The sequence below is a fragment of the Paramisgurnus dabryanus genome, chromosome 1, assembly GCF_030506205.2.
Source record: "Paramisgurnus dabryanus chromosome 1, PD_genome_1.1, whole genome shotgun sequence".
Lineage (NCBI taxonomy): Eukaryota > Metazoa > Chordata > Actinopteri > Cypriniformes > Cobitidae > Paramisgurnus > Paramisgurnus dabryanus.
This window is the reverse complement of record NC_133337.1, coordinates 63,392,255-63,415,599: the sequence shown is the minus strand read 5'-3', so window position 1 is coordinate 63,415,599 and position 23,345 is coordinate 63,392,255. Positions and strand designations below refer to the sequence as shown.

Sequence of the window (23,345 nt, the reverse complement as noted above, 5' to 3'; positions counted from 1 at the left end):
AGAAAACATTTGCGAGGTCTTTAAACGTAAAAGTCTCAAAGCATGACAAACCAACCTTACCAGTTCTGCAAACACGTTGAACGTCCCCTCCGCAAAACGATTGAACTGCTTTTCATCTTTGGCCAGCCCGAGCCACATGTTCACACGAATCTGCACCGGAATCTTTGAACCCTTGTTCTTGTCCATGGGATACTTTTGGGAAACGCAGAAAATACGTAAAGTACATGTGAGCATAACCATATCTATGAAATGCAGTTACAGATTATATTTTGAATAAAAACATCAGAGCTCAGCAATAAAGATGAATTGTAAAGTGTTGATGGCATGCTTCAGTATAAACTCTCATCATACCTGCATCAGGATTGTCTGAGTCTTCCCACAGTACTGACCACAGGCCTGTTCACTGAAGGTTGAATAGAGGATCTGATGGGCTGGGACGCGAGCGTACGCTATTCTGCTCTCTCCTCGCAACATCCAGATGATCACATCCGGCATGCTGTTCTGAGGCTTCAGGAAAGATTCAAAGAAAATTTGTAGTTATAAGCTGATTTTTAATGTGTTACTTTAAAGGGTCAATAATACAAATATGCTGTGATAATTTGCATAATAATTTTGGTAATTATCAATTCAGTTTGCAGACATTTCTTGATTAAACTGAAGATTAAACTAAATGTTAATCTTTATTTAATTCCCCCCGTGTCAAAAGAGCTGAACCATAACTTCTTGTTGCGATGACATGCGTGTCCTTACTACGGCACGCCCTTTGGGTTCACACAGAAGCCTCTCTGCCAATTTTACGGAAATGTTCTGGGACCAAGGTGCTGTGTGAATGAGGTTTTAGACAGTTGAACATCTGTTATGAAAGTACTGAAGATTTACCTCCTCAGCCAGCTGCTTCAGCTTCTCCAGCCAGCTTTCAATGAGGCTCACACACTTACAAACGTCTGTGGCCACCTCTAGCAAACATCTGGCACCGCCCCTGATGTTCTTCAGAGTACGGTCCCGTATCTTTTTCAACTGGTAATCCAAAGTGGTGAGATTGGGCCTCCCCTCCAGATCAGGAATTTTATAACTGAGGACATACATTTGAGTAGTTTTAAAAAATGTGTTATAAGACAAACATCATCAATCAGATTAAATCTTTATAATTGTTTCACAAGCCACATTTAATAATACATATACTGACATTGATTTTACATGATTCACTAAAAATGCTTATTAAATATGGGTTTTACCTGCTAAGATCTTCTAATAACTGGTTGATAAGCTTCATCCAGATTTCTACTTGTCTCGTGTCAGAGGCTTTGGACTGTATCGCAGTCTTTAACATATTGAGGTTTGTTTGCTGCGGAAAGATGTGTGTTAAATGTTTAATGCACATTGAAGGAAAATATCATCATAAAATAGCTTTTAAAACAGGCGGTTTATTGTAGAAATATTAAAAAGTGAAAACTGTATTTGCAAGAGTTTAAAGGTTAACACATTGTGTGATATAAAACATTTACTTACCAAGCGGTCAGAAATATAAAGGAGAATGTTCATGGAATCTACTCGGTGACTGATGTCCTCCCAAAATGAAGTGATGGCCACCACAGGTTTAGTGTTGCCCCAGGGCAGAAAGTAATAGTTATTACCTGCAAGAACCATAAAACATACATCAGTCAATGAAGTTTCATATACTGAACATCACAAAAAAACAAAACCTCTTTAAAGTGTAATAATTTTTTAGAGGTCTAAAACATAAAATATATTAAATGGCACCTCATCTGCCAAAGCACATTAATAGTGCAATAGTGGTTATTTATTTACATTGGATAAAAAAAAAGGACACACATGATATAAGGATATTTACAATTGCAGTCCAGAAGGTCCCAAAGCACAACAAAACACAGAAGAAAAAAAACATTAAAGTTCCCCTGTAGTTGATAATGTTATCACTTAAAACTCTTCTTTGAGCATCAAATTAAGTTTTGTAAAAGCTTTTCCTGTGATAGGAATTTCTTCATGCTTAAAAACAGCTTGAATGTAACCCTACACACCCTTGCCTTTAGTATACGTGGGATCTATGAATATGCAAAGTAATCCATGCCTCTACTCAATCGCACAACTAAAGCCCGATTTATAGTCGTGCGTAGGCTATCCGTAGCCTGTGCGTAGCTCTGCGTAGCCTGACGTGCACCTCGCAAAATTTTTTACAGCGCATCAGTTCTACACGGACCGCAAGAGCTGTGATTGGTCCACCAGAACCCCTCCCGTCAGGTAAAAAAACTGCGTCATAGCTATTTCCGTTTGCCACGGTGAAAACAAAGAATGGTCAAGTTGAGGAGTGATTTAACTAAAACTGCAACAAGTGTCACTGTTTATTTACTTCCATCATTGCTGGTCTTCTCAAATCATAAACAACAAGTTGCTGTTTCTTCTTTGTTTGTGGGTTAACTTGCAAAGCTTTTTTTTTGACTGTCGTGCTGCTACTGTGGTTACACGCGTGGATACTGCCAACCAGCGGTCTGCGCGTGTGTTTGTACTTTGACGCGGACGACGACGCAAAAGTATAAATGAAAACCAACGCGGAACCTACGCCGTCGCACCTACGCACAACTATAACGAGCCCTTAAGACCATAGATATGAATATGCAAATTAGTCCACGCCTCTACTTAAAAGCACAAGTGAGACCATAGATATTAATATGCAAAATAGTCTGCGCTTCTACTCAATTTCACCAGCTCAGACCATAGATATACATGTACATAGATGCTACATTTTGCAGTTTCAGCTACGAGCTACGTAGCTGATGGTTTCACAATGCATACGTGAGCTGTGTATTTGCAGTAGTAATTTTTAGCGCTGATGTTAACAGGTTGTGCTATTCAAAGTTGTCTCGCTATGCAAAGTTTTTAGCAGTTGTTTGCAATTTAAGTAAATGGTGGCCAAACAATTGGCCGTATTTAAGGACTTGCATTATATGAATGACGTGGACCACAATTTAATTTCCATTTAAAGGGGACAGAGAATGAAAAACCTTTTTTACCTTGTCTTTGTTGAATAAAGGTAGTCTACCCGCATTCATGAACATAAAAAAAGTGCTAAACATGCTTAACATCTCAGTCTCATAGAAATTCCTCTTTTAGAAATGTCAGCCAGAAAACGGCCCAATCTGAAAAACTGATGCTTATGACATCACAGGAATCTCACTGCCCCTCCACTTTAAAATAATTGGCTACATTTTTTGAGTGGCAGCAAAGTCAGCCAATCAGTAATGAGATTGCAAGTTAAGCCGGTAGGGGGAGCCAAATAGGTGCAAAACCACTTGTTTAAAATCCCCCACCCTAATAGAGCTATCTGAGAGAGGTTTTTAGGAAGCTTCTAAGGCATTACAGACCCAAACAAAACATTTTTTGTCTACATGTCACATCACAGAACAAGGATAAATACCCTGTTCAATCATTCTATGTCACCTTTAATTTTTCTTTACTCAACTGAAGCAATAATGTCACCAACAACTTTGAATGACCCGAGGCTGAGTAAATTATTAGCATTTTTCCACAATAAATTCTCTCTTACTCAGAAGCTTATTGGTTAACTCTGTATTACAAAAGATTAATCCCTTCTGAAGTAAAACTCCCAAGTTTTGGGTTTCATGCTTTGTGAAAGGATTTTTGCAAACAACCTTTGAATTGTCTTTCATTTGGGGTTTAGCTAGATGTGGACCGTCGTGGGCCAAAGCATTCATCAGTGTGATATCACAAAGCTGTTTGCAACTTTTTCATCAAACAAGTTTTTATCCTTGAAAAGATCAACTTGATTTTATATAAAACATGTTTCCAAGGAGCTCACCGTCAAACACTGCACAGCTGTATTGGGTGGTAGAAGCCAGAGGTTTGCATGTTAAGTCCATTTTGTTGCCATAGTTGCCAATGCTAACTTCAAACTGAATGGGTTCTCCTGGTTCTTGTATCAAAGTTGCACCATGAAACACTGCACACAGACAGAATTTTCTTCTGCGCTGGTATTTCTAATAAAAAACAAAAACAACATCTGTAAATGAAGTTATCTGGTGAAAAACACATCTACAAAGAAACTCAAAGAGCATTACCTGAACAACCAAGATGTCATCACTTGATATTTCATCCACAGTCTTTTCCGCTTTTCCATCCAGTGTAGTCGAGAGTTCAACCAGAATCCTGCCTCTGTAAGCGGCTCCTTCACCCTGTCATTATTTACATGGATTACAATCTAGTTAAAAAGCAGAACGTTTATGACCGGCGGGGTGGATAAATATGATTGCCAGTAGACTAGCCCTGCCCTAGAGAGTTTAAAATTCAATTAATTTCACTTAATTATCATTGTTATACCACAACTTAACCACAACTGTTATAAGTAAAGTGTTAACTAGTGGTACCAAACAGACATAAGTGCCCCAGTTGAGCCAAGCATAACAATACTGACCTAACCAACTAATGAGACCAGAGGCACAAGACGGGGCATTTTATTTTTTCCTTCTTTTGAGTAAATGAATAATAATTTCTTTATTACTTTTTATAGTGTCAAAGCTTTTTATGGCCCTATATTTCCTGCAAATAAAATCTCAAACAGATACATTACTGGGTCTTACCTTGCCCAAATTTAGGTCTTCATATGGATCAGCTAAGCTTGTCATCTCCCTCGGGCTACCATACAGATTTATATAGCAGGGCCCAAACATGGGCAGAAAGCCTATCTCAGATTCCCCAGTCTCTCCTGTAAACAACACAGAGTTTTTCAAAAATGTTTGCAATGAGACTACAATAAACAGTGAGAGTGTTAGAAAGGTTAATCTCATACATCATTGGAGGGTTAAAACAAGAGTTATTCAGCATTCAAGTCTCTAAAATGGATAAAGAAGTGTTATTATGAAGAGCAGAAATTAACGTCCATTGTCATTAAATATACACTCTGATAATAGGGAACATGTTAGTGAACATGCCAAAAATAGCATAAGTATTCGGTGCTTATGCTAATTTAAAGAGGGCATGCAAACTATAGACTGAAAAAAAGATGGCGTGGAAGTTGGACACATGCATGTTTGATACATAAAGAACGTAACTGCAAACCCTTGGTACCACATTTTTTTCAATACAACAAATAAGTTTGTAGTAAAAGGGAGTATATAAGCTGTGAAAGAAGAAATTTATTTAATAGATTTAATAGTTCACCCAGAAACATTTTTTTCTGTCATTATTTAGTCACTCTCTCACGTTGTTCCAAAAACAAGTTTTCTTCTCTGTAAAACACAAAATAGCACCAGCACAAACAACTGTTCAATCACCTTTAGTGTTTTACAAAAAAGAAAAACAGCATCTCGCTCAAACTTCTGTCAGTATTACTGCACCCGAGGTTGAAGTGCTGCAAACTAAGGGCTCTTCCACCATACAATATACTTTCATTTTTTTATCCGCTTAAAAAAAAATTTGCCACGTTTTATTTTGTCCCACAATACTTACTCGTATAACTACTCTTTAAATAGGGGACACATAGTATGTTGTGCTGTGCACAAACAAATGGAAAGAGAGTGAAATTAAGATTGAACCACTGCAGACTACTATAACAATATTTTTACTGCCTTTTTAAACATTGAACGCGGGAGTCGGGTTGCTGTTAGTTGGAATGGGGGTAGTCAGAAATCTCTTTGATTTTATCAAAAATATCCTAATATGTGTTTTGAATTAAAACAAAGGTCTTAAAGATGTGGAACAACATGAGGGTGCGTAACTAATGACCAAAATTTCATTCTGGAGTGAACTAACCCCTTTAAGGTCTATACTGGCGTATTGGACACAAGGGATTGCAGTGATGGGGTCACTAGATCTCATAAACCTGTTTTTGATGAAATTCCATACTCTTCAAGATCCTCTATTACAAAGAAAACAATAAAATCAATGAAGATTATTATTTTGATTTTGTTTGTACAACATGATCTTATATACAGTAGGGCATAAAAGTGAGGTGCATTTGAGACTCATTAAGAAATCGAGGTAAAATGGAGTAAAAACTTGACAATTAAGGGTGAAGTGTATCAATTTGTGTATCAAATAGCAATGTATGAAATTAAGTATTAAACCACATGAAGCTGTGTGTTATACAATCATTTATTACGGATGTTTACGGTTGCCAAGCAATTCAATGCCTTCACACTGAATGTGCAGACACATCTTTAAATGTGGCTCATCCAATCAGGATTTTTTAAAAATCTTCAAACCTTGCCCAACAATTACATTTTTTTTAATGATACACTTCACCTTTAAAATTATGACTTTACTAAAAAAAAGTCCCACTAGGATAAAAAGTTGCATATTAAAAATATTTCCACATAATCATTTCATATACCTTCAACTTCACCACCAGAGGATGCTATTGTGGTCAGATCCAGATATGCAGTGCCTACGGCATCATTCCCAGAGAGGCGGTCCCTGAGGAGGAAGGGGAAATGAGAGATCAGTTCCAAAGTTACAGTGTGTCAGAGAAAATGAGTCCAGCTTAGGGGCCTTGTCAGTTTTTCCACTGTTTCCAAAGCAGCCGCGGTCTGGCTTTTGGGGAGGAATGTTTGTGGGAGTGGGTGGGACAGCTGTGGAATGACTCATAGAGTCTGTGTCCTCCTACCAACTCAAAACATTGACCAAACACTAACCCCAGTTCACATTCCAGGGAATAACAAAGATAATTTCCACTATACAGATTGAAAACGTAAGTATGTGCCATCTCATAAACATCACTGCTTAGATCCTCACCAGTCAAATACAGTCAGCTTAATTCTGTCGCACATAGACGGGAACTGTAAAACAAAAGTATTTCCAATTAGAAACCTCATGGGACCAAATAAACAAATCTTTACCAGCATCAGAAAGCTTGGCATTACCTTAACCTGTAGATTAAGCTGTTGGTTCCACTCCGGGTTTGCGTTTTTCTCAATGATTTGTGTACAGAGCTGTAACGACAAACATATAATCAACGTAGAAAAATTTAAAAGAGAAGAAAATCTGTGCGTACGTGTTAGGGTTCAAGTACCTTTTTGCCAGCAAATGAGGCCTCAACAAAAGGATCGACCAGATTTTTCTTATTTGCATTACCTCCAAATACTCCCTTCAAACTTTGGGTGATGGAGTCGTCCACTGAAATCAAATAATTTCCACATTACCACTGCTGTACTCCTTTAATAAGACCACAGGATTCAGATTTTGTAGTGTTTTGGCTATGTGTGTTTGCTTCTAGACAATCAATTTACAAATGTTCTTGCATTTACATATTGAACAATATTTAGAAACCCCAAAAGTCTGTGGAAATTCCCAAAAAGTCTGTGGAATGGAAAAACAGACTGAAACCTAAGGGTTCATAGAAATATTTATCCAATGAAAGGCTATCATAAATAATAATATACCGGCGAAATATGACTCTCAGCAGTTACATTATATATTAACTCTTTCCCTGCCAGCATTTTTTTTTAAAGTTGCAGGCAAGCCCCAGAATCTTTTATGATTTTCAAAATAGTTTAAAGGAGACATTTCAAAATACTTTAAGATGTCAAATAAATCTTTGGTGTCCTCAGAGTATATAATTATGTGAAGTTCTAGCTCAAAATACCATATAGATAATTTATTATAACATGTTAAAATTGCCACTTTGTAGGTGTGAGCAAAAATGTGTCGTTTTGGGTGTGTCCTTTTAAATTTAAATGAGCTGATCTCTGCACTAAATGACAGTGTTGTGGTTGGATAGTGCAGAATAAGACAGTCTTATCCCCTTCTGACATCACAAGGGGAGAAAAATGTCAAAAGCGATTGAAGCACTGGGGACACAAATATAGCACTTAAACATGGAAAAAGTCAGATTTTCATGATATGTACCCTTTAATGCTTTCCAAATATTTTTGTTCTTAAAATATATAAACATACAAAATATCAATATATATAAAAGATTAAATAATTGCATTTTGTGAAGGACTTTTGTTATAGATCAGATTCAAAGCGATGGTCAAAACATACACCTGTAGATGCTTTAGAGTTTTATAAGTTGGGTAAGAGCACAAGCTAGTGGAAAATAGCGGAAATATGGATTGCCTTAAAAACTCGGCAGGAAAGCGTTTTTCTTAATTAATGAGATAACTCGTCAATGGTGGGGAAAGAGTTAATTATTCAAAATTTCCAACCTAAACTATGTCTCAGTATTTTCTTAAAACATAAATGGTACAGTCATACTCTGAGGGATATCCTCGGCCCGAAACACTTTGAGGTTGAGCGTGACCCATCTGACAGCGACACCAGCGGGCAACAGCAGGTTACTCTCCACGTCGTCTTTATCATTGTCCTGTTCCTTCTTCTCCAACTGCCAGAAACAAATAAAAGCTACAAATACAGTTTCACATAACACTGTCATTTTTCCTATTTCATCCCAAAAGTACATTCAAGTCAGACAGCGTCGGGCGTCGGGAATTGTATCCCTGAATCAGGAACCTGGCTTTGATACTGACAGCTCTATGAGCTAAGCTACAAAAGCTATTCTACTATAGCAAACTTGATCCTTCACATGTGATTTTCATTTCACAAATACTGTATGTAAATGCACTTGTAATGGAAATTTAAATCTTTACATCTTCAATGAAATATGTGTTATGGATTGTAATAGAAATGTATTCTTTATGCATTTATTGTTTTAGTATTTGTATTCTTTATATGATTTCTCTGTTATGTCTGGCACGATATTTTTATTTGCTAAAACAGGAAACAGGATGTCTGTGGGCCAGCTAGAGATGGATCGGTTTTTAATATAGGTGTGATGTGCTTAGCAAAACTAATGTTTGATCTGCTTAGATAGAGCAGACAAGTAAAATAATTTTTAAGCACCCAGAAGGGCCTAGGAACAACACCTAAGAAGGAGTTGTTTTGATAGAATAGCATTGAGGGGAGGTACAAACTTAATGTCAGTACATAATGGGAGGAGATTCAAGTTTTTTTCACTTCTTCGCATATCGTTTCATGGTCGGTATGCGTTGAGTCCTTGTACAAGTAAATAAATCATCTCTGATGGACAGATCCTGGTATAAGTATTATTTTTCCACGACACACTCAAAGAAATGAGATGAGAAGAATGTACCGGTTGTTCATCTCCTGCTCCCAAGACAAACATGCTGACTTTGAGATAACCCTTGGCTCCTGAGCTTGAGTCATCTGGGTCACTCAGAAGAACCCATTTCTTCATGATACAGTGAGCTGATAGGAAACATTCAACCATTAGTATCACCACAGATTGAATGATTCACATATTGTGTGACTATGAGAAAATTACCTGGTTCATCATAGATGTAGCCAATATCAAGCTAGAAACAGATTACAGATTATTTTAGAAAATTGTGTTACATCAGGATTCTGACATTAAAAATAGTAAGAGAGACTCATAGGATTTCAATGAAGTACCTTGAATTCTCCCAAAAGACTGTCTGCTCTGAAAGATGATGCGTTATATATCTGTAGATACGGTATGAAGAAAAGACACAAACACATACACAGAGATCAAATACTTGCTTCGTAAAATTCAGGGTACTTAAATCTGACCGCCACACTTGTGCCCATGAACTACTAGGGCAGGGGTGTTAAACGAGACCTTACAAATTATTTTATTTATGTGGCCCGCGAGAGCTTACAAATTATGAGCAGAGCCCCGCATACAGGCACTTTCCAAACTAAGCACAGTATCTGCTCTCTCTCTCTCTCTCTCACACACACACACACACACGCTCATTTGCGTATTCCTCAAAACAGATACAGAATGGATGCGTCCGAAAGCTTAGGCAGCTGACTTGATGCCTCGCTGCCTCATGAGGCGATGACTTCAGCGGCATAAAGGCAGCTCTGGGAAACACATTCGTACAGCCTTCATAGGCAGCATAATGGAATTCAGTTTAAAATGTATACAGATGGTGCCTTTTTTAATAACTAATCCCATACTTGAAAACTGCAAAACTAATTTCTTGCTAGAAATCAAAAGATGTAAAAAAAGATGTAAAAAGTAAAAATACAACTTTATTTACACTTAATTTGTGCTCCAGCTGCTTTCTTGGCCACAATTTTATTTTTCCGAACTCGACCAGGCTCGACCAATCACATTTCCGTGCACCCCACGCATAGAATTGTGGAACAAGATGATGAAGGTATCTCAGGAGACAGGAAGTAAACCAAAAACATTGGATTCGGACATGCCTTGATGCCTTTTGACATTTTACAGCTTTCGGACGCAGCCAATGGTAAAAGTCCTATCCAGCGAGGAAATGTTTTCTGTCTCCTTTTCACAAATGTTTTGCGATGTCTAGCAGGGATTAGCACACAATCCGTCTATTTCTGCTAATGTTTGATTCGCGAACGAATGACTCATTTGAACGGTTTTATTTTAATGAACGATTAAAAACTACCGATTTGTACAACACTGAACTTATGAGACGTCTGTAATCAGTCACTCAAAGTCAGATAAAAAAACAGCAACTTGAGAGCAACTGTAATGCTGATGTGGCCCGAGATAAAATTAACTTTGACACCACTGTACAAGGGTACCTACGGTACATAGATGGCTCTGGAACACAAAACCAGTATAAAACATATGGTTTGTTAGGATTTGTACGAGATACAATTATTTGAAAATCTGGACTCTAAGGGTGCAATATATATTGAGAAAAGTCTTACAACACATATTACTAATAATAAATACATTTTTATTTTTTTACGGTAGGAAATGTACAAAAACAATCTAAATAGAAAATGATCTTTACTTAATATCCTAAGGATTTTTGGCATAAAAGAAAATGTATAATTTGACCCATACAATGTATTGTTGGCTATTGCTACAAATTTACCCAAACAACTCATGATGAATGGTTTTGTGGTCAAGGGTCACATATGACACGAAAAAAGTGCAAAAAATATCCAGAGAAAGTTTAACGGGTCAATTTACAACCCTAGGATTTTTCCTTTGAATGAAATGGTCTATTTTTTAACACAGCAGTCACAACTTCGTTTTCAGCATTTTAACAACTTTGTAATTAATTTTATGTGTAATTTAATGTTGGGGCATACATCTCAACTGTGATGTCACAGTCTGTGTTATGTTGAGATTGGTCTGTTTTTCAGCAGTCTTTTGCGTGCACAAGGTTAACATAAAAATGAGGAAACAATCGCGTTTCATTACCATGTACAGAACTCTTATTATTCATCTATGCCTAAATACAGTTTTTTATTCCATGGCACCTTTAAAATACGTTTACATCAGAAAATATGAATTTTTGAAAAGGTTTCATCTTACCCGCAAACTTATCTGCTCATCAAACAAATCCGAGGGCAACATATTGACATTATAAAAGAATAGCTGTAAAGAGAAATATGAACAATATTTTTGCATTGATTTTAAGTAATTAGCCACATAAAAGCCATATAAAATGGTAGATGACAAAAACTTTAAATGTAAATGTGCATATCTAGTAAGAGATTTTTGTCATAAATACACCAGCATATGGACCGTCTTAAGGTAAAGCCACAAAACTTTTTTACATAAGCAACTTTGCTATACCTCATCAAAGTACGGGTTATTTCCTTTCCTTATCCTGGTCCTGTGGGTTTCTCCACACACAAACACTTTCACCACAGGTTTGATGTTATTTCCAGGCAATTGACGTCCCTCGATCACCCGCACACGGATCTTAACATGGCAAAACAAGACATCATTAAAATACTAAAAGCAATATCCCAGCTACCCATATTTGGTTTCCAATATGTTCCTCTAACATTTACAAATCATTATTTTTCAAGGTTTGTTTTTGGTTATACAGGAAAAGTTATTTTTTGGTTATTAAAACATTATCCTAACCTTACCTTAACATTACACTAATGTTTCTTAGTGTGGCCGATAGATAAAAAACATTAAAGGTTTGTTTTATTTTTATAAATTAACAACCTGTAAATTTATTGGAACGTTATTATTTGGTTCTCAACAAATAAATAAAAGGGAAACAAAAACGTTAGGGGAACGTTATTGTCACGTTCGGGAACACGAGTAAGGACACAAACGCAGGGTTCACACGACATTTAATATAAATAACATGAAATGAAACACGAGGAACAACACGGGCAGGTAAGAACAATGACTGGAACACTGGAAACAAACATGACATCAGCGACAATCATCCGGCGAGTGAGTACAACACAAACAGGGGTATAAATACAGACAGACTAATGATGTGCAGGTGTGATGAGGAATCAATGAATTGTCCAGGTGACGTAATCAGGACAGACACAAAACATGACACGGATTTCACCGTGACAGTTATGTGTTTGCTGGGATAAAACATACACATTCAATAAAAGATGCATTACTGAGTTGTAGTTGTACTTGTAATAACAAATAAGTTGCTTTACCTGAAAGTCCTGAGGTTTATTGGGCAAATTGTGACGCTTCCTGGTCCTGGTCTTAAATCCCTGTCCAGACTCACCAGATGTGACGCCCCTCCCGCCCCCATCAGTGGCGTCTACATCTCCTGCCTCACCACCCGCTGCCCGAAACATTCACACAATAAAGGATTACTCCCATTTTATACTCAAACACATCAAATATGTAAGACTTGTAAATAACATATCCAAAGGTAAACCTAAATAATTAACTAACTGATCATCAAAAGATTTTGTCTTACTTTATATCCATTTCTTTTATGTGTTTAATTGATAATTGTTTTTTTATATTTCAATAACCTTTGAAACAAACAATTGAATCATTTTATAATGGAGAGTGACTACTACATGGATATTAACAGTTATAACCTGATCATTCATTGTTTCAATTAGATTTTCAAAAGACAGTTGGATTTCAAAAAAATTAAAGGAATACGCCCACATTTTGGGAATTTAGTTTCCATACATACCTTTCTCATCTCCGTTCGTGCCGTAACCCTGTCTGATGCAGCCCCTGCTAGCTTAGCTTAGCACAAAGACTGGAAGCCAATCACTCTTTGTGCTAAGCTAAGCTAGCAGGGGTTGCGTCAGCGTTACAGCACGCATGGAGATGGGAAAGGAATGTATGGACTTCTCTAAATATGGGGGATACTGTGAATAAGCTAAATTCCCAAAATGTGAACGTGTGCCTTTAAGAAACAAATCAAACATTTGATCTGTATGAGCAAACATCACTCATCTCACCTGTGTTCCCTCCTCCATCCGGTTGATCAAGTGGGTTTGGTCCTGAATTGGCAGGTGGATCGTAGCCTATCACCATATTGATGTTCGCCTACATACAGATCATTATAATAATTAAGCTTGACTGTACATCTAACGTGTTAATATTGACAGAGATCCTATCATCATGAGAGAAGTTGACTAAATGTTATCAGATGTTAAATATAGTGACAGCCCAATTAAAGATGACTAAAATATTTTTGTTAACGTTTGAATACTTTCTTTGTCTACAGTTTAGCACATCCGCCTTCTGTCTACTAACTCATCTCAACAGTCTGAATATGACCAGATAAATTAGCACAACTTCTGTTAATATAAGGGCACAGATTTTGTAAACGTAGTCACATTTTACTGTATTTACGGTCCAATCCTTTGGTATCACAAGCATACTCTCTTCTCATCGATCTACAACCCTGCCGCTAAAAACTATCAAAACTATTGATCAGATGCCTCTTCCTGTATAGTTTTTTGGTCAGTTCTGGTTCTGGCTACCTGAGACACAAATTTTGTAGGCTTAATATTTCCCTTAAAGATGTAAACACTGTAACAGCAATAAAAAAAACAATAACAGTAATCCTCATCCTTTACCAACCACGTGAGCAACACCTATAAATGATAATAATAAAAACTGGTAGCTATAAGCATGATCAAATTAAATTAAAACGACACATTAAACAAATAGTTCACCCAAATATTTGGTCTTCATTTACTCACCCTTATGTTGTTCTAGACCTGTCAGAAATTATTTGTCCTGATGAACACAAATGAAGATATTCTGATAAATGTTGCTAAGCACACAGCTGATTGACTTCCATAGTAAGATAAACAAATACTATGGAATTCAATGGATACTGGCAACCTGTTTATCAAAATATCTTCTTCATCATTTATAACAATACTTCTATAGTATTTGTTTTTCCCACTATGGAAGTCAATATATATATATATAACAGAATAGAGAAACTCATACAGGTTTAGAAAAACATTAGGGTGTTGAAAATGATAACAAAATTGTCATTTTTGGGTAACTAAATGTGTTCAATAATAACACAAGAGGGTTATTATCAAATTCGGCAGAAATCTTTTCAGTTTTTTGTTTTGTTTTTCTGTATCATTATATTTAACACTCACTCCTATGTTCTTGCCACTTTCGTCCAGCAGAGGTAAGTTTTTCACCGGGAGAGATTTTTGACCACCAGCAAGATCTTTCAGAGAGACTTTTGCAGACCCAATGAACCTAAAACAAATGTATTTAAAAAAAATTTTTATTTTATTTTGTCTGATATACATGTTACTGTAAAACATGATTTAGACTCACCTAGCAAACTAGGTTTTGATATTTAAAAGTAATTTTATTTGCATATTGACTTTCACAACACACATCATTTTATAGTTTTTAAAGGAACACTCTACTGTGTTGAAAATATAGTTTAGCATAACCATTAAATCTGATTAGACCATTAGCATTGGGCCTAAAAAATAACCAAAGAGTTTAGATATTTTTCATATTTAAAACTTGACTCTTCTTTAGTTACATCGTGTACTAAGACTGACCGAAAATTAAAAGTTGCAATTTTCTAGTCAGATATGGCTAGGAACTATACTCTCATTCTGGCGTAATAATCAAGGACTTTGCTGCCGTAACATGGCTGCAGGAGGTGCAATCATATAACGTAGTGCCCGAAAATAGTCCACTTAGTAACTTTCAATGACAGGGGAGTATTTTCGGGCACTGCCTAATATCACTACGCCTGCTGCAGCCATAGAAACAGAGCGCAGTTATTCGAATTTGAAAACCACGCCCACCGGGGGGAAAACAATCCAACCGGCTCCATTGACTTTGTATTGCGAGAAGCCGCCTCCTTGTCATTTCTGGCTTATAGCAAAAAACAGAATAATGCCTAAAAGCTGCTGTGTGACAATATGTACAGCTAACAAGCCAAAGAACCCAGAAATAAGTTTTTATAAGCTGTCGAGCCGTAAAACCCAGCCTTTAATGAGACAAAAGTGGACCGCTGACTAAGTTTCCCCCTAGTGGACGCAGTTCTACTAATAGGAGTACTATGAAAAGTTGCCTGTTTCCACTTTTGTGTCTTTAAACGCTCGTTTTTTGAGGTCGACAGCTTATAAAAACTTATTTCTGGGTTTTTTGGCTTGTTAGCTGTACACCTTGTCACACAGAAGCTTTTAAGTATTATTCTGTTTTTAAGTTTAATCTGTAAATACGTTTTTATAAGCGGTTGACCCCAAAAAACGAGCCTTTAAAGACACAAAAGTGGAAACAGGCAACTTTTCATAGTACTTCTATTAGTAGAACTGCGTCCACTAGGGGGAAACGTAGTCAGCGATCCACTTTTTTCTCCTTAAAAGCTGGGTTTTATGGCTCGACAGCTTATAAAAACTTATTTCTGGGTTCTTTGGCTTGTTAGCTGTACATATTGTCACACAGCAGCTTTTAGGCATTATTCAGTTTTTTTGTTATAAGCCAGAAATGACAAGGAGGTGGCCTCTCGCAATATAAGTCAATGGAGACGGTTGGATTGTCCTCCCCCCCCCTCCCCCCCCCCCCCGGTAAGTGTGGTTTTCAGGTTATGACGCGTTGCGCTCTGTCTCTATGTTACAGCAGCAAAGTCATTGATTATTACACCAATATTTTTTGAGTGCGATGCTAATGGTCTAATCAGATTCGATGGATTATGCTTAGCTATGCTAAAAGTGCTAGCGCCAGACCTGGAGATCGGCTGAATGGATTCCAAAAAGGTATCAAATGTTTAACTCTAGGGGAGCTGGAAAATGAGCAAATTTAAAAAAAGTGTGTCCCTTTAAGAAATAAAATTGCATTGTCTTAATTTTCTCATTCCTGTTGATCAAAACAATGATCAGGTATTCGGTCATCAGAAGAATCACATGTCATTTTCAAAATTAAAGCCTAAACAAAGCTATACAGTACCAATACACGAGGAACTCAACATCTGAACTTTTCTTTTCCTCTGAGATCAGAAAAGGGATCTCCATCTCATCCAAAAGCAAATAACACCACCCAAGTTACAGCAGTGTGATTGCACACAGCAGATCAACAGAGTTACAGCTCCTTTACCCTGGCCAGGTAAAGAAATATTACCTATGAACCATGTGATCACAACAGCTACACAGTTGTTTTACATAACACTTCCACTGTATGAACATATTCAAACACGTACATGTACACATTTGAGAAGTGGTTTCGGGTGTTACCCTTTCACATTGATGACAGTAAAAGCATAAAATGCATTAATAATACATGTGCAAAATTCATTTCTGTGTTAACCTTATACACAGAGCAGTCAAATAGACATGAGCAATGAGAAATATAAAACCAATGTATTTAAACACTGTATATAAAAACAACATTTATACAGCAACATTCCTCTCCAACTAAATGTACAAACCTTGAAAGTACCGTAGGTTAAGAAAAGTTAATGATAAAGCAAATATTTGAAGCAAAAGCAACCCCACCCTCATACATCTCACATCATCTTGATTCCTTTTCAAAACCAGCAGTCACTGGACTCTTAGATCAGTGCCGTGTTGCTCCCACTTTCCCATCACTACTGCTTTCACAATGATGCTTTTGTTATAAACAGAAAATATGTGTGTAAACAACATGTGCCACCAACAACTTCACTTCTGTTTGTGAATCTATCACTAATCCTGGAACAATACTGTTACCACAGAAACACAGTCGTGACATTTCCCAAACTATGAACTTCCTGTTAAATTAAAGGGAACTAATCGATTGATAAGAATGATATAACGCTCGAATCCAGCCTCGTGTCTAAGCATCTTCTTTCAATTTAACATCTGGGAATACTATTCTAGGATGGACAAGGATGTTGATCCAGGAAGATATAATTTTGAGCAAATTCACTCTTGGTGTCCCATGGTCACAGCAACAAAACCGGTGAAAGACAGCGAAACTAAAGACCATATCTGTTAGCTTTAAAAAACATATACAAATGACTCAAACCATTTCCCTTCGGGTAAAAAAACTATTAATGACTCAACATGCACTCCAAATTTTGGTCCAATTAAATTCTCCCTTTAACACAGTGCTTAATTTTTTGAAAGCAGCACCTTTATGTTTCTTTAATGGTTAATCTAGCAGTACAGTATATGTACAGCTATTAGGGGTGTGGTGGTGGTGGTGGCGGCAGTATTTCACCACTGCAGTTATGAAATGTGTGTGTACATGAAGGCTTATACAGTGTATAACGCATACATTTTGAAATATAAAAATGTAAACGAGTGTCGGATATTAGTTTCTTAACAAACATTAGTGTTTATAGGCGCAGATTTCTTTTTTCCCCGGTGGGTGCTCATCACAACATCAAGCAATGCTTGGGTAACTTCAAGCACTTGTAAGAGGAGGAGGAAAGCGTGCAGATGAAAGAGAAATCAGCCTCCAAGCCAGCGGGTCATTAATGACATAATTTGCTTCCTCTTGCAAATAGTGCGCTAACTCTGAGTCTGCTGGCCATCGGCAAACTTCAAGACATCCTGCTGGGCTATATTTTTGATCACTACCGCTGGTCACACTTCACTACTGTGATGACGCTGCGGTCATGACAACCATCACAGCCCTAACTGCTATTGACTTTTCTTAAAACATACAACCCCACATCTAACGATTTGGCCTTTACACATAAATCTGAAATTGCACTTGAAATAACACTGAGATTCATGGGAAATTTGTGAGCTTTCCTCATTGAGCAATCAGGGTGTTTTATATTTACTCTGCACAGACCCACAGGTTAACTACCACTTATGTGCAATCCTGCACCTTCAGTACACGACTAATCCTCATTCAACACAAATACAGTAGATCAACAGCTGTAAATCAAGAAATCCATCCGTGACATTAAAAGACCAAGCTGTAAGTTGTAAGAGGAACTGAAGAAACACGTCAGACTGGATCAGAACCATCAATTTCCATTGTATTTATTCTCTACAATTATTTTGCCTTACAGAGCGCCAATGGTCTGATTCACGTTTTCACATTTCCTTTGGTGTGTATTAATACATGTTAACAATGCAAAAAGTCAAAGCCGATGGTGTAGTGGACAGTGCTCCGACATATGGTGCAGACGCACTTCCGGCGACCCGAGTTCGATTCCTGGCTCGAGGTCCTTTGCCGATCCCATGCCCCTCTCTCCACCCTGTACTTTCCTGTTGTCTCTTGATTACTGTCTGTCAAATAAAGGCAAAATGGCCTCAAAAAATAAAAATAAAAAACTATGCAAAAGGTACAAGTCCTAAAGCAAACACATGCATTGTAGGCAACAGTTTCTTCCTGGGACTGGGATGTAGAGAAGACCGCTCTACCACTGAGCTATAGAAGCACTTGTAATTAAAGGGCACCTATTTTATTGCTTAAAAAAACTTGCTTTTTTTGTGTATTTGGTATAATACAATGTGTTTACGTGGTTTATGGTTAAAAAACACATTATTTTCCACATACCGTAAATTTTTATAGCTCCAGATTTCCCTGTCTTCATGAAATGCACTGATTTTGTACAAAGCTCATCGATTTGAAAAGCTCTGTGTCCCTGATTGGCCAGCTAATCTTTATGATGTCATTGGTCTGAATACCGCTGACGTTATCCAGAAATGTGACGCTGCTTACCATGTTTAAAAGATTCGCTCACAATGCAATGCTAACAGGAGGTAACTTGTAGGCTGAGTCCAAAGCGGGAGAATTTATGATATTGTCGGTCTTTACTACATCACCAATCCCAGAAAGTAAACTGTTGCCTACAATCCATGTGTTTGTGGTAGTCCAAGAAAAGAGATTTACGTTGGAGACAATAACTTGCGTCATCGTAAACTTAGGGGTTTGTACCTTTTGCATATCATTAACATTGTACTAATACACACTTACACACCAAAAGAAATGTTAAAGCGTAACTAAACCCCTGGTCAGAGCCTGACTCCGCCCACTGGCAATATTTGAAAAAATGCAAGAAAAGTGGGAAGATCCCAATGGAGATAGAGGGGACGAACTAAGCTCATACCAAGTGTGTGGTGAGATCGTAACAAGGGCGTGGTGAGCTTGAACCTGCTTACGTCACGAGTCATTTTTTGGACCCAACATCCAATAGGAAAATTCAACTGCAGTAGCCACCGTTCAACCTGAAGAGGGCAGCACTTTTTACACCATATATTGCAGTATTGAAACACTTTATATCCAAATGTCAAAAAAACTTACTAAAATCAATGAACAGCACTAATAAAGCATCATTCTTACCGATCATTAACTAAAAAAAGTTGGTTTAGGGTTTAGTTACTCTTTAAATCGTGAATCAGAACCATATGTGCCCTTTAAATTAAGAAAAATCCTTGAATGTTTTCCTGATAAGCCCCCATAGTGCCCTCATGTTGATAAAATAAACCCCTAAAAATGATCTCCTGAAGGTAAATGTGCAAAAAAGTCTTTACATGTCTAAAACAGGCACAATATACGAGCAACTATATTTGCATGAATGTAAATTTCAGTGGGAGTTCTGTGTCACTCTGTATTCAACACAGAGAAGAACTCCTCAAATGCAATTCAGAGTCCAATCTGCTGATAAAGCAGTTTAAGATCCATCATTAACGCCCCTTTATCTCCGTTCACGTCATTACATCTACAAGAAAAGCATTTCAACAAGCAGCTAACAATCCTTTATTCATCCAGTAATGTGAAGCAAATGCCTAGTCTGTTTCAACCCTCATTGCATTGCAGAACAAGCCTGAACAGAGCAGAGAGGGTGTGTGAACCGTAGGGCTCGAGACTGTTAAACTAATAATATCAACATACAGCAGACAGACTTAACTGTGACTTCATCAAGACACAAACTTAACAGACAATAGTCGAGTTAAGTCAAGCCTGACTATACAAATGCAAAACTTTGCAACTTCCTCAGCAACAAGTTTTAAATATGGGTTGATGACACACAGAGTCCACCAACCTTACTGACATTAAGATTATAAGCTAAAATGCATATGAATGGACAAGCATACAATATATCTAGGGTGATAAGCAGGTCCACTATACAATCATTTTCATTCGCCCTTTTACATTACAAGTTCGTTTTAAATAAGACATATAGTGTGACCACAGTGTGACAAATGGGTGATTATATAATTACAGGTAAATTTGGTGTCCAAGTTATTTTTTTTTCCAATACCTTTTTCAAATAGTTTTATTTTTAATTATCTATCTATCTTGGTAAAAGAGTTTGACAGTAACAGAATATAAAATTTGGACAACAGGAAATGATGATTTTCACTCTTTTTACAGAAAACATTATATTGTTATGGCCTGTCACATCTTGTGATCCATGACAATGAATACCGAATTATTAAAATAATAAAAATAATAAAAATAAAAAAGCAGATAAACAATGACTAATGCACCTGCATTTATATACTCAAATATTTACATTACAAATATTTACATTTTTAGTGATAAAAATAAGGTATGGGCGAAATATGGCATACAGGATGTGACACTTCCCTAAAGGAAATTCAAGCGATTATATGTATTGTACAAAATTGTAGGTCTTGTTTGTATAAAAAAAGCCTTGACAGCAGCTTGATGATGTTTAGTTTCTCTAGTAGTCATACAACTTATTTGATAAGGGTGGGAGCTATTTGTCCTGAACTGGTTAATTTAGTTGACACAGGACTGTGAGCGGTTAAGCAACACTTACTTGTCCTTGCCAATAGTCTCGAAGTCTTTTACGATCACATCAATGTAAGATGATGAATCCAGAGGAGCACCTTTTAAATCAAACTCTAGTGTCTGAGAGGACAAAAGAAATATAAGATTTAAAACACAAGCATGAGCTGACTGAAGTCATTTGCCATTAAATACAATATGTGCTTTCACATATTCCCAACTTATACAATAAACTGCATCTTTAATCATTATTAATGATGATGGTGAAGTGTTTTCAACGCTTTTATTAACTATTTTCAACATGCATGAAACTCAGTGGATCTCTTCTTACCTCATTCCACACCGGATTCAATTCACTATTAATGGACTTTGTTTTCTTTTTCTCCTCTATAATAAATACAAATTGCAATCAATTTTAATTGGTCTGTTGATAGGAAACACACGAGCAGATAATAAACATGATCTTACCTTTAAACACTACAGATGCGATGGGATCTGGACTGCCGAGCTTCTTTTTAGGCAGACCTGACGCAGACTCAACCGCAACACGCAACATGATGGTGTTTTAAATGGGGTTAAAATAAGTGTACTAGTAGTTTACATTTCATACTGAAGTGTGTGCTTGTGAGCTTCAGAGGAGATGTGTGCTCACTGCGGTCCTCTCGTGCTTTCGGGACAGTTTAGGTGTGTGCCACTTGATTCTTCGCTGCGCATACTGATCGGCAAATGACATCACAGTTCCGCGAGAGTTGTGCTTTCGAATCGCTCTCGCGATACTCACATGTCATATGTCGCTCGATCTGCATAGCGACGCATGAATTCAAACACCTTTGTAAAGGGTGTGGACCTCAGACTGCCTACCTGCTTAATTTATTCGTGTTTCCGGAAGTGATGCGCGCCGTATTGACTTAAAATTTTAAAATATTGTTTATTCTATTTAATGTTAATGTAACGCAATCTATGTTTGTCCAGAATGCAAAACGTGCCTTGATCTGGTGAGTACCAACGCAATTTTAAAGTTTAAAATATTAACCAAAGGCGCCACCTAGCACCTAATTGCACACATTACACAGATAAAGATGGATGGATGAATATAAAGAAAAAGACAAATTGATAAAACTATATATGAGCAATCAAGCCCGAGGTTGCTGGTAATTTGTCTTAAACATTTAGACATAATTCTTGACCACTACCTCTGATTCTAGGTCAGTTGACAGAATCTGATCTCTGATATTTCTGTGCAACAGTTGGGGTCTCGTAAAGCTATACAAGCATAATCTGATCCATTCTTGTAATTGACTGAAAGGATAAAGCTTTGAAAGAATTTGTATTTGAGCAAAGGACTTAACACAGGCAGTAACAATTTGGTTTGTTGCATGGGTCTTCAACAGGCTGTCCAAAACTCCTTGGGGGTCCGTGGCAGTATTACAGGGGTTCTCCTAATATTGTTTAAATATTTTTTTTTTATTTGGCATAAAAACTGCATTAATAGGCTAATAATGAAAATTTAAACTTGATTAGAAATTAAGAATATTATGTTTACAGAAAAAAATCTATACAGTAAAATTTCAATGTTATGCTATTATATTAAATGTTAACAGCTTGTCACTATGTATAGCAACAATTATTATGTTAACATTGTGGTAAAGTTACCATCATAACAAAGTATATAAATCCAGTCCTAATTTCATACATGTTATGGTAGAGAAAGTTTGAGTGTTTTATCTTACAGATTAGTATAAATGTTTTATATGGTATGTTTTTAATGTCTACATGAATAAAGTTATTATCTCTATATACAGCTGGGCCTGGAGGAGATAAGGGTTTCCTTGGTAAGGATAGCGAAATAGTTGTATGATGGTGTTAGAGAACAAAGACACTGTTTGACCACCAGTGTGAGGATTTATGTATGTCTTGGAATGTTATAGAGATAAAGCCACAGCATCACCAGGTTGTCATGAGTTATGAGAAGGAGCTAAGGGGCCTAAAGGCAGGAGTCTGCTGAGCATTGAGATAGTACAGAGTGAAAGAAAGGCAGGGCTACTGGACCACTATATAATATACAGAAAAACTCAGAACGGGGTCATTGTCATTTTACCAGGTGTACACCCTATGACCAGTATTGTGTTTCAAGCTGTCTGACACAATTCTTTAATAAAATACTTTGAAGAGAATTTTACATCGCAACCGTCTCTGATTCTCCTGAAAAAATCCACGACAATGTACTGGGGTCCTTGCTCCTTTTCATAAATTCTTTATAATTAAACCTCAGAAAATTAAGGCTTCTAACTAACCTTTATGTTTTTATTCAGATTCTAAGTTTGAGATTGTTTTGTCATGAAAATTTTGGGTGGACTGCAAAGAGTCGTACAAAACAGAAAAAAGAAAAATAAAGAACAAACCTTGC

At 36.9% G+C, this 23,345-nt stretch overlaps 1 protein-coding gene across 1 annotated transcript in view; it reads right to left on the bottom strand.

The window, feature by feature from the left end:
- myof (myoferlin) overlaps positions 1 to 21,610 on the bottom strand; it is a 42,533-nt gene extending 20,923 nt beyond the window's left edge. Inside the window, exons 1-25 of the mRNA XM_073815855.1 lie at positions 21,407 to 21,610; positions 21,270 to 21,325; positions 20,970 to 21,061; positions 14,371 to 14,476; positions 13,204 to 13,291; positions 12,430 to 12,563; positions 11,585 to 11,713; positions 11,321 to 11,383; positions 9,445 to 9,495; positions 9,317 to 9,347; positions 9,125 to 9,240; positions 8,230 to 8,356; positions 7,043 to 7,146; positions 6,894 to 6,962; positions 6,766 to 6,809; positions 6,365 to 6,447; positions 5,855 to 5,890; positions 4,614 to 4,738; positions 4,095 to 4,208; positions 3,836 to 4,013; positions 1,510 to 1,634; positions 1,236 to 1,345; positions 880 to 1,072; positions 352 to 507; positions 61 to 192 (exon numbers count right to left, since the gene is read on the bottom strand). Coding sequence (XP_073671956.1) covers positions 61 to 192; positions 352 to 507; positions 880 to 1,072; positions 1,236 to 1,345; positions 1,510 to 1,634; positions 3,836 to 4,013; positions 4,095 to 4,208; positions 4,614 to 4,738; positions 5,855 to 5,890; positions 6,365 to 6,447; positions 6,766 to 6,809; positions 6,894 to 6,962; positions 7,043 to 7,146; positions 8,230 to 8,356; positions 9,125 to 9,240; positions 9,317 to 9,347; positions 9,445 to 9,495; positions 11,321 to 11,383; positions 11,585 to 11,713; positions 12,430 to 12,563; positions 13,204 to 13,291; positions 14,371 to 14,476; positions 20,970 to 21,061; positions 21,270 to 21,325; positions 21,407 to 21,494 — 2,550 coding nt within the window. The 5' untranslated portion in view covers positions 21,495 to 21,610. The remainder of the gene's footprint in view (positions 1 to 60; positions 193 to 351; positions 508 to 879; positions 1,073 to 1,235; positions 1,346 to 1,509; positions 1,635 to 3,835; positions 4,014 to 4,094; positions 4,209 to 4,613; positions 4,739 to 5,854; positions 5,891 to 6,364; positions 6,448 to 6,765; positions 6,810 to 6,893; positions 6,963 to 7,042; positions 7,147 to 8,229; positions 8,357 to 9,124; positions 9,241 to 9,316; positions 9,348 to 9,444; positions 9,496 to 11,320; positions 11,384 to 11,584; positions 11,714 to 12,429; positions 12,564 to 13,203; positions 13,292 to 14,370; positions 14,477 to 20,969; positions 21,062 to 21,269; positions 21,326 to 21,406) is intronic.
- Between the last annotated feature and the right edge of the window lie 1,735 nt (positions 21,611 to 23,345).